Source organism: Vulpes lagopus, chromosome 3, assembly GCF_018345385.1.
Source record: "Vulpes lagopus strain Blue_001 chromosome 3, ASM1834538v1, whole genome shotgun sequence".
Lineage (NCBI taxonomy): Eukaryota > Metazoa > Chordata > Mammalia > Carnivora > Canidae > Vulpes > Vulpes lagopus.
The window spans coordinates 151753211-151765434 of NC_054826.1; the positions used below are offsets into that span (position 1 = coordinate 151753211).

Below are 12224 nucleotides of genomic sequence, written 5' to 3' on the forward strand. Positions count from 1 at the left end.
GAGAACACACATACTGGTGGGATGGTAGAGGGAAGGGGAAGAGAAAGACACTTCCTACTGAACGAGGAGCCCAACATAGGGCTTAATCTCAGGACCTTGAGATCATGACCAGAGCCAAAATTAAGGGTTGGGCACTTAACTGAGTCAACCACCCAGGTGCCAAACAAAGGGAATATTTAGACAGTTTATCTACATGTCATCTTTTTTTGTTTTAGTTTGATCAGAAAGGTCACCTAAAGTGATGTTTTCTTTAGCAATATTAACAGAGCTGTTGAGAAATAGGCAAAAAGAATGGTTGAATTTTAAAATAATTTTCTGATCAAGAAATAGGAAAGCTTGAGTATATTTAACATAAGTGAGAATTTTTTTAATCATCCTAACTCATTTATGACTTGTTTTTATTGTCTTTTAAGTTCCATATGTATATGTATCTTTTATCTAGTTGCAATCACAGCATTCTGCCTTTGGTTTTTGATACTTTCACTTGGTATCTTCGACTTGTACTGTTATATATAGATTGACATTACCGTTTACTAATTTTATAGTATATTGGGACACCTGGGTGGCTCAGCAGTTGAGCGTCTGCCTTTGGCCCAGGGTGTGATCCTGGAGTCCTGGGATCAAGTCCCACATCGGGCTTCCTGCATGGAGCCTGCTTCTCCGAACTCTGCCTATGTCTCTGCCTCTCTCTGTGTCTCTCATGAATAAATAAATAAAATCTTTTAAAAAATTAAAAACTTCTAATTTTATAGTATATAATTGGGTTGATGTGTCCTAAACTATTTGGTTATGTTGTGTGTTAATAAATTGTTTCCACTATTAATAGAGTGATCTTTATCATGTTCTATTTTACTTCATTAGGATTAATTACTAGTGGCGTTACTTGGGTTTTTATGGCTAGTAACTATTATATGTAATTCCTATAATATATATCCTAAAAAGTTTACCAATTTACAGGCAACTAACAATTGGTTAATTAATTCATTTATTCAGTAAACACTCAGTTTCTGCTGTGTGCCAGCTACTGTTCTAGGTGCTGAAGGAGTGTGCCAATTTCACTTGATTCTAGCCTGGTCCGTGAATTTATAGATTTTTGTTTTGTACCTTCCCTTTATAGCTAATCTGTGATTTGATTAGTGTGATTTTGGTTTCATTTTAAGCATCTATTGAATTTGGTAATATTTCAGCTCTTGGGTTTTATAAAACAAAAAACAAAGCATTTTTATTTTTATTTTTTCCTAAGCATTTTTATTTTAATAGACTGGCTTACTGTAGTAGAAATTGCTAGTTTACACAGTATTTCATTTTAATAATTAGTTAAGGACTTAAGTAAGAAATATTTAATGCATGATGTGTAGAAAAAGTCAGAATGTTAAGTTAACTCCTTAATAATGTAAAAAAACCCTAGAGCAATTTAATATACAGGGTAGCTTTTTAAGCCATGACAAAATAGATAGATTGTAGACTAGAACAGGACTCTGGTTACTATAGAATGTTTTAGGCCACTAAACCAGTAGAATTGTACTACAATTTACAGTACAAGGGAATGCTTTGTCTAGTTTATCAAACACTCCGTTTCTTATTAGTTACTTACCAGAAAAGCCCAGCAGGCATACTTAAAATAGTCCTTTCTTTATAAAGAAACCACTTCTTTGTCATTAGGACACATAAAGAGGGGTGGAGGGAGAGTATATTAATATTTTAAAGAAAGATCATTTCATCTATTGGTTTTTGAAATGAATTAATACTTTTTGATCATTTTAATTGTGAAATATATAGAGTAGCCTCTGATATTAGATCTTTGGAAGGAATAAAGTGTGAAAAATTAATTTAAATTTTAAATAATTGTTTTTCTTTCTTTCTTTGCTTCCTTCCTTCCTTCCTTCAGATTTTATTTATTTATTCATGAGAGACACAGAGAGAGAGACTGAGACACAGGCGGAGGGAGAAGCAGGCTCCACGCAGGGAGCCCAATGTGGGACTCGATCCTGGGTCTCCAGGATCAGACCCTAGGCTGAAGGCTGTCCTAAACTGCTGAGCCACCAGGGCCCCCCCCCCCCCCCCCTTTTTTAAGAAGCTCTAGGCCCAACCCTGAGATCAAGAGCTGTGTGTTCTAATGACTGAACCAGCCAGGCACCCCTAGATTGTTTCTTTAAAGTCATAGTTTAAACTTATATAATACCAGCTTTTAGAAGATATGTTCATTTTGCTTTATTAGTTTAAACACTTAAATAGGAAGTTTCAAATTTTAAAATAAAATTGATCAGGCTATACATTTTTTTTTTAAACTGGGGTATTAAAAAAATAAAATAAAATAAAAACTGGGTTATTGAAAGTTTGAGGTTAAATAGAATATTTCAACTTTTTTTTTTAAAGATTTTATTTATTTATTCATGAGAGACACAGAGAGGCAGAGACATAGGCAGAGGGAGAAGCAGGCTTCAGCAGGTAGCCCAACATGGGACTCGATCCTGGATCATGCCCTGAGCTAAAGGCACAACCACTCAACTGCTGAACCACCCAGGCATCCCAAATATTTCAACTTCTTAATAATGGTTGAGAAAGGTTATTAAATCAACTTTATGTAGACAGAAAACTGTTTAGAAGGATGGAAGGGCTCTAAAGTATAGTATTTAAGAATATAGGCTCTAGGGGTGCTTGGGTGGCTCAGTTGAATAAGTGTCTCAGCTCAGGTCCTGATCGGAGAGTCCTGGGATGGAGCCTCATTGTCCATCTATTGGGCAGTGGAAGGTCTGCTTCTCCCTCTGCCACTGCCCCTGCTTGTACTTGCTTTCTCTGTGTCAAATAAATAAAGTCTTTAAAAAAAAAAAAAGGCTATGAAGGCCTATGCTTAGGTTTCTGCTGCTTATCAGCTTTGTGATCTTAAATCAGATAGCCCTGTGCGTGAGGTCTTTATCTAGAGAGTGGGATGTTAGTGGCATCTTAACTCATAGGGATATTTAAAGAATTAAATGAGGATATTTACATACTAAGTATTAATTTTTCATAATTTGACTAGCTCAATAAATGTTGGAGGGTGTTAAAATATTAACAATTTAATATTAAACAGCTTTTTTTAAATTTTTTTTTTAAACAGCTTTTAATATTATGTTTACCACAATATTTACAATGGCTAATCTCGTGATAGTTTCAGTTTAAGGTATTTACTTTATTTGTATTTCTTTGTTTTTTTTTTTTTTAAAGATTTTATTTACTTATTCATGAGAGACAGAGAGAGAGAGAGAGAGAGAGAGAGGCAGAGACACAGGCAGAGGGAGAAGCAGACTCCATGCAAGGAGCTCGACGTGGGACTCGATCCCGGGTCTCCAGGATCAGGCTGTGGGCTGAAGGCGATGCTAAACCGCTGAGCCACCTGGGCTGCCCTATTTCTTTGTTTCTTTTAAAAACTTTTTACTTACACACTAAGACCAATAAAGCTATTTTTATGTGGAGAAGGATTAAAAAACATTTCAATGCTTTACTCTTCATGAAAACTGAAAATTGTAAGAAAACTTATTTATATCTCTGTATAGTCATTTTTAATATATTGAAATTGCAAGAAAGGCCCTAATTTAGCTTTTGAAGTTCTAGGGAGTTGTATATAAATAATATAAGAAATGTCTTTAGTTTTTGAAATTAATTAGTTTTATGATATTCAATATTCAGTTACTCTCTTTTTAATTTTATTATCTTTTGAAATATTTTATTTATTTATTTGAGAGAGAGCATGCACAAGCAGGACTTGGCACTGAGCACTGAGCTCAATGTGGGGCTCGATCTCATGACCCTAAGATCACAATCTGAACTGACATCAAGAGTTGGACACTCAGCTGACTGAGCCACCCAGGAACTCCTCAATATGCAGTTATTCTTGAATGACTGATTTCATTTCATATAATCTTCTGTGGTATGTTCTAATAGAACATTAGAATTAAGAAAGACTCTTCGTTGTCAAAATTATAAACTTGTTTGGTTTTTAAATTTTTTATTTTATTTTACTTTTTAAAGATTTTATTTATTTATTTATTTATGAGAGACAGAGAGGTGGAGACATAGGCAAAGGGAGAAGCAGGCTCCCTGCAGGGAGCCTGATGTGGGACTAGATCCCAGAACTCTGGGATCATACCCTGAGCTGAAGGCAGACACTCAACCACTGAGCCACCCAGGCATCCCTAGTCCTGCTATGTGATAAAATTTAGTTTTTAGAGGATTATAAATAGAAATATTCTTTTATTAGAGTAGGATTTCTTTTTTAAATTAGAGTAGGATATCTAAATAAACATATTAAAATAGGAAATATGTTAACATAAACATGTATTAATATGCCAAAATAAACCTATTAAAATAAGAACTCTTCCTTGTTTCCTCTGCTATCCACTGTTTATGGTCATAAAAGAACATATTACTGTTATTATATTGCAGTGGGAAAGATTTAAAAGGAACCTCTATTACCCTTCCTCCAAACCTTTAGAATAGAAAAGCAGATGGAGAGGGAGATGCTCTTTTCCACTGTAAGCCATTTGGAAATCCTTTTTTTTTTTTTTTTTAGGTTTTATGTTTAAGTAAGTTCTACATCCAACATGGGGCTCAAACTTAGCACACTGAGATCAAGAGTTGCATGCTCCACCAAATGAGCTATCTGGGCAGCCTTGGAAGTCCTTGATACCCTGTTTATTTTTATTTTTATTTTTTTTTGATACCCTGTTTAAAGGTGATAATGGAGATTTACCTAAACTTGTAACTAAATCTCCCCAATGAGATGAAACAAGTGAAAAATTTCTATCCATATGAGAGATTGATCAGTTGATGATTTATAAAGTAGAAATCAAAACGTATCACCTTATAATATCTTTTTTTTTTTTTTAAGGTCCTGGGATCCTAGCTGCTACAAATAAGAATGAATTGGGAGTTACAGAACCACCTTCTCCAAGCCCTAGCCCTGTGAAAAAAAGTAGTTCAATTAACTGGTCTTTCCCAGATAAAATAAAATCTCCACGAACTGTGAGGAAACTTTCCATGAAAATGAAAAGATTGCCAGAACTTAGCCGAAAGCTGAGCGTTAAAGGAACTTTGAATCATATGAACAGTCCAGATAATACTCCTTCCTTGTCTAAATGTAACTGTCAAGAAACTCATCATACTGATATCCTACCTGCTGGGAATACAACCACAGCTGCTAAGAGGAATGTTATAAGTCGGTACCATCTGGATACCAGCGTATCTTCTCAGCACAACTACCAGAAGAAAACATTTATCAGTTCTAAGTATTCGTGCAAAGGTGGTTACCTCAGTGATGGGGATTCGCCTGAACTTATAACTAAATCTAGCAAACATGGATCTGAAAACAAATTTGGAAAGGGAAAAGAAATAATTCCAAATAGTTGTACTAAGAGTGAAATAGACATTGATGCTTTTAGACATTATAGTTTTTCTGATCAACCTAAGTGTTCACAGTACATATCTGGGCTCATGAGTGTGCATTTCTATGGTGCTGAGGATTTAAAACCACCACGGATAGATTCAAAAGATGTCTTCTGTGCGATTCAGGTAGATTCCGTAAACAAAGCAAGAACAGCTTTGCTCACATGTCGGACAACATTTTTAGACATGGATCATACTTTCAACATAGAAATTGAAAATGCACAGCATTTGAAATTAGTAGTATTCAGCTGGGAACCGACTCCAAGAAAAAATCGAGTGTGTTGTCACGGAACTGTTGTTCTCCCTACCTTATTCAGGGTGACAAAGACACATCAGTTGGCTGTCAAACTTGAGCCTAGAGGTCTTATTTATGTGAAAGTGACTCTTCTGGAACAGTGGGAGAATTCTCTTCATGGACTGGTTGTAAATCGAGAACCAGTAATATTTGGTGTTGATATTCGAAAAGTTGTAGAGAAAGAAAATGTAGGACTGATGGTGCCACTCCTGATACAAAAATGTATTATGGAAATTGAAAAGAGAGGCTGTCAGGTATATATCACTCTTTCTCTACTATCTCCTTATCTATTTACCTATGTTAATTAAATTTATAGTAAGTCTTAGGGGAAGGAATTCAAGGCAAGGTTAAAAAAATGCAAGTTAGACATTTTCTCATTCCTTGTGTTTATTTTTATTCCATTACTGTTTGGGGTATAATTCATACTTTCATAAATTGTATTGTTCCACAGTTTATGTTGTGATGCAGAGCTGCATGGGCCTTATACCTACATATCAGGATTGCTTTATAATGGCATTCCTAGGAAGAGCCAGAGCTGATAAGATAGGCAAAGACTAATTTCATTTAAGGAATGTTTCTGCATGGTTTGACATTCCTATGGTACAAAATTCCAACAGTGAATCTCAAAACCCTGCTTTACTCCTAAAACTAACTTCCTGCCCTTATTCCCTACTGTTCCTCATCCCACTTTTCAGGAAATGTAAGCTTATTTGTCTCTGAGTTTTGGGATCACATGTAGGATGAGGAGAGGTACTACCAATAAGCTGTCTCATTCTCTTTTCCTTTTAAATAAGAAGGTTAAATAAATAAGATAAAAGCAACCCATGAAAACAAACAAAAATACTGGTGTTATATGTAACCAGATATGTAATATTAACTAGTTAGTAGTCCTTATCATTCTTTATTTTCATTAATTCATGAGGACTATGACAGTGAGAAACAGCATATCACTGAGGATATTATTCTGAGGTACAAGTAATTGTTGAATTAAAAAATTAAGCATAAAATTAGATGTTTTGAGGTATTTATGCTTTAGTCCTATGACCATTTATGACAATTATTATTAAAAACATCAAGGGTAAATATCACCAACACTGAACTGTGATTTTTTTATATGTAGAGAAGATTTTAAAATAACTCCCCTTGAACCTGATGTGGAAACTACAGAAATAGCATAAGTAAGTTAGTGGGGGTTTGTATTAAGATGTAGGAAATGGGTACTGGTTTCTCCCTCATTATTAATTAGCTATGTGATGTTGGGCAAATCACTTCATCTCTGTGGGTCTTACCTGCTTATATCTCCAAAAATAGATAAAGTAGCTTCCCGAAGGTGAGAGGTAGGACATCTGAACTTTTAAAAACTCATCTCAGATATATTATTCAGATTGAGTTTATGTTATTTATATGAGATTGAGGCCTTTAGTTTCCAGTCAAACTATGGTCCAGTTACTTTTTCTTAAGGCTCTCTGTTTTTCTCCCCCCTTTTTTTTTAGGCAGCACGTTGAGAGGTCAGAGATTACACAGAATTTAAAGCTAATTGTTAAACAGAAACTTTTACAATTGAATATTAAAATAAGTACCTCAAATAGCACTGTACATTTATGGTCTCTTTTCCAAACTATTTTATAAAGAATGGATATGTAAGACTTGTACCTTGTTTTAAAAACTCAGAGAACATTTTTAGCAGTGCTTTTTATTTCCCTACTTAACATTTAGAAATATTTATTTTATTTTTTAAAAGATTTTATTTATTTATCCATGAGAGAAACAGAGAGGCAGAGGGAAAAGCAGGCTGCCTGCGGGGAGCCTGATGTGACACTAGATCCCGGGACCCCAAGGTCACGCCCTTAGCCAAAGGCAGATGCTCAACCGCGGAGCCAACCAGGCATCCCTACAAGTGTTTGATTTCAGAAGTCAGCCTCTGAAGTTAGGGATACTATTCTAAAGTGTCCTTTCCTTGAAATACCTATATTAGGTCTCTGTATTCCTTTATTCACCTTTTGGGATAACATGTTCCATTAATTTATTACTTACTACTGAAGTATTAGCTTTCTTTATTCTAGGTTCATCTCCATTTCAAGTTCAAGGGGATACATCTCTATTATGGAATTTTGTGACAATCCAGTATGCCTACACCAGAAGGGCTCTACTCAAGTTATTTTCTTTTAATGTGATAGCATTTTCTTTGATCCTGCTTAATATTTTAGTTTTGTTTTCTGGATCATCTATGGTGCTACCATGTCTTGTGAGATGTGACCAGGGTAGGAAGTGCTATTCTCAATGTGAATGAACTATCAATGTGGATAAGAGTAGGAAATTCCCTTCTCAGTACATTCACTCCTTAGTTTCCCATATTATGTTGATCCTTTTGAATGTAAGCAGCACCTTGTATTACCTTCTCTTAGAAATAGTTGCAGGTTCCTGGGGCACCTGGGTGGCCCAATTAAGCGTCTGACTCTTGAATTCAGCTCAGGTCATGCTATCAAGGGTCATAAGGTCGACATGTTCCACTTTGGGCTCCACACTCAGTGAGAAGTCTGCTTCTCTCCTTCTCCTTCTCCCTCTGCCCCTTGCCTTACCCATGTGCACGCACTTTCTTTCTCTCAAATAAATAAATAAATAAATAAATCTTTAAAAAGTTGTAGGTTGCTTAAATATTCCAATTAATACTTAATAGCTTATCTCATATTTTGGATAACATTTCTCTGTATCTATTAGTGACACTTTCCTATATCGAGACACACTTTCTGTATTCTATCAGTTATTTATTGACTTAGGGAGGTTTGTGTCATAAGTACACCTGGAAATTTCATTTGTGTACTCCTTCTCTCAGATTGTTTATAAGATTTTAAAGTGATTTCTAGTTCAAATCATTGGGGATCTTCATTGTTTTTACTTTATTTCTGTCTTGAAATAATTTCTTTATGACTTCCTTCAAAAAAAAAACTTCCTTCAATTCAGGTGATTCAACTTACTAGTGTTTGATGTGGAAGTATAGTTGACAGTCACTTATTTATTTATTTTTTTGGTCTTCTTGAAGGTTTAAAAAACAAACTCTGGTTGCTTAATCAGACATGTTTTCTCTTTATAGATACCATGTTGATTTCCTCTCAGTGAATTTATAGTGAACTTCCTAAGACTTAATATTTTATATCCTGTTTGAGCTAACAATGTTTAAAGTATAAATTTTTTTAGTGTAGTTTGAGGGGAGGATGGGTGATGTCTGTGCCTCTTATATATATTTTGAGCTAAAGGTTTTATTTTACCTTTAATATATTATCTTAATTGAATTTCCTTCATCACTTTATAGTCAGTTAACTTTGTAAGTTAAAAAAAATTCCAGGATTGCTTTTATTTCTTCCCTAGAATCTTTTTTTTTTTTTTCTAAAAGGATAACTTCAAATAGTATACTGGAATCGTATTTCAACTATATGCTTTTTTTATGGATAAACAAGCTGAGATTAATAGAGATTAAATAGCTCACCCAAAGTCACTAAGCAAGGAGTGAGAGAGTGGGGCTTTATGGAATCCACAAAACCCTTGTTTGACCACTGTGCCACACTTCTTCAGTTTAGAGCAAAAGATGTGAAATGGTACAATTTTAGGGCATGGAGATATTGGCTGAGCATATAAAACTAAAGTGAAGGGCTTGTATCTTAAGATAGCTAGCACTACCGAACTCATAGCATATTCTTTGTTGTTTTTTTTTTAATATTTTATTTATTTATTATGAGAGACACACAGAGAGAGAGAGAGGCAGAGACAGGCAGAGGGAGAAGCAGGCTCCATGCAGGGAGCCCGATGTGGACTGGATCCCGGGACCCAGGATCACGCCCTGAGCCAGAAGGCAGATGCTTAACCACTGAGCCACCCAGGCGTCCCATATTCTTTGTTTTTTTTTTTTTCCCCATATTCTTTGAATTTAAATGTAAGAATAGAATGTTTTTATTCAACTGATAAATATAGTCTACCAATTTCAAAAGCTGTTTGAGATATTTTTAATGAAATGTTATCAGAATATATTTGATTACCAATTTCATGTGACTTACACATTTTGTGCTATTATATTTTCTCTTTATCAAATTTATCATAATGTGGCTATAATTTTATTTCTAGGTGGTAGGCCTGTACCGATTATGTGGTTCAGCAGCAGTCAAGAAAGAACTTCGAGAGGCTTTTGAGAGAGATAGCAAAGCTGTTGGTCTGTGTGAAAACCAGTACCCAGATATAAATGTAATAACAGGTAATAAATACTTTTTATTCTACGTATACATTCTGGAAAGACAATATATGTAGGAAAAGGAATTGAAATACTGTTTTGTAGCCTAAATTTTTTAAAGATTTTATTTACTTGAGAGAGCATGTGTGAGAGAGAGGGTGAAAGCAGGGTGAGGGGCAGAAGGAAAGGGAGAAGCCAGCTCCCCGTTGAGCTTGAGCAGGGAGCCTGATATGGGTGGGACTCTATCCCAGGACCCTGGGGTCATGACATGAGCCAAAGGTAGACACTTAACCAACTGAGCCACCCAGGCACCCTTGTAGCCTGAATTTAATTGGGTTTTATTCTGAAGTCTTATTTTCCTTCCTCACAAACATTACTGTGGGGATGGTATTTTCTGTGGGGAGGTACAAGTTATTGTCCCTATCCTCAAACAGCCAACAAATATTGGAGGTGGGGGGAAGGGGAGGAGTAGTGATGGGAGTAAAACTTACATTAAATTAGCCGTACTAGGTAGCAAAAGAAAAAGGCTACATTTTCTTCATATGGGGATAAATAAAACACCATTAGAGTTCAGTTTGATTGAAACGTAGGTCATGTAAAGGTCATTCAGTATCTGGGTAGAGAATTCAGATTTATTTAGTAGGCAGAGGGAACCCATCAAAGATTTTTTTTAAAAAAGATTTTATTTATTTATTCATGAGAGACACACACACAGAGAGGCAGAGAGACAGGCAGAGGGAGAAGCAGGCTCCCTGTAGGGAGCCCAATGCAGGACTCAGTCCCAGGACTCCAGGATTATGCCCTGAGCCGAAGGCAGACGCTTGCTTAACAGCTGAGCCACCAAGGCGTGCCCCCATCAAAGATTTTTGAGCACGGGAGTGAAATCTTCAGAGATAATCTTCTAATCTGGCAACTCTATGTGATGGATTAGAATTAGAAGAAACCAGAAGACAGAAAACCAGTTAGGAGGCCTTGGCAGTGGTCCCAGCAAAGAGATAAGGAATGCTGAAGGAGTCTCAAAGCAGTAACAACAGGAAGGAATAGTATGAAGAAAGAGAGGGGCCAGATAAGCATGACTTGGACACCTGGTTGATTGGATACCATTTGCAGAAAAAGCTGAGAGGAGAGCTAATGCTTTTGGTGGAGAAATATAAAAAAAGATTATGAATTGGGTTTCTTTTCAAATTGAATTTGAGGTACTAGTAGGAGATCTATGTGAATATGTCAGGCAAAATAGAAAGTATAGCTAAGGAGAGGATTTAGTAAAATTTACCAAATGGTGAATATAATCCAATGTATAACATTGAACATATACTTCCAGTACTCCAGAGACATGGGGGAAGAAAATGGGAACGTGAGGGTCATTGACTTATAGTTGTAATTAATGCTTTGTGATTGTCCATAAAGTTTGAAAAGACAAGGACTTTGAGGATCTCCAAACTTCGGAGGCATGCAAAGAAAGAAGATGCAGCTAAAGAGATTGAGAGGAATGTTAGAAAGTTTGGTATTCAAAAGACAACGGAGTTTAAGGCAAGGTATGAGGCAGTCATTTGATGGAGAGATCATATAAGATGAGAACAGAAATAAGGCCTTTGAATTTGGCCATTATGGGATTATTCATAACCAATAGATATCTTCAGGGACTATTGGCTTATAATTCAATGTTTGTTTTTGTTGTTGTTTTTATTAGCAAAGTTTTGAAGCATATACAAAAGTAGAGAGAATATTATGATAAACTCTCTTTTTCCATCACCTGGCTTCCATAATCAACACATGACCAAACCTGTTATCTTTAATACCCCTCATTTGATTCTCACCTAGACATGGATTATTTTGAAGTGTATCTTGGCTATCATATCCATTCACCTATAGATGCTTTGGTATGTATCTGCAGCTCTTCTGTGTTATTTTGATAGTTCTCTCTACTGTTAACTACCATTTTTTTCATGCTGTAATATTGTTTGTTTATTTTTCTACTTTGATTTCTTATTTCGTGTGCAATTACTTGGTGAGGTGAGAATTTGAGGAAAGTTCAACTTTCCCATATTAAACAGATTTTTGTTGGTTGGAATTCTTTAAAACTTACTTTTAGGATTGGGGCTTTTTTTTTTTTTTTTAATTCATGAGAGATACAGAGAGAGAAAGAGAGAGGCAGAGGGAGAAACAGGCTCCATGCAGGGAGCCCGACATGGGACTTGATCCCGGGTCTCCAGGATCACACCCTGGGCTGCAGGCGGCACTAAACCACTGCGCTACCGGGGCTGCCCGGATTGGGGCTTTTTATAACAG

At 35.8% G+C, this 12224-nt stretch overlaps 1 protein-coding gene across 4 annotated transcripts in view; it reads left to right on the forward strand.

Annotated features, from left to right (window-relative positions):
- SYDE2 (synapse defective Rho GTPase homolog 2) overlaps positions 1-12224 on the forward strand; it is a 49045-nt gene that overhangs the window by 14060 nt on the left and 22761 nt on the right. For all 4 annotated transcript variants that reach the window (XM_041749803.1, XM_041749804.1, XM_041749806.1 and 1 more), the window contains exons 3-4: positions 4868-5970; positions 9833-9959. In XM_041749803.1, the coding sequence (XP_041605737.1) occupies positions 4868-5970; positions 9833-9959 (1230 nt within the window). The remainder of the gene's footprint in view (positions 1-4867; positions 5971-9832; positions 9960-12224) is intronic.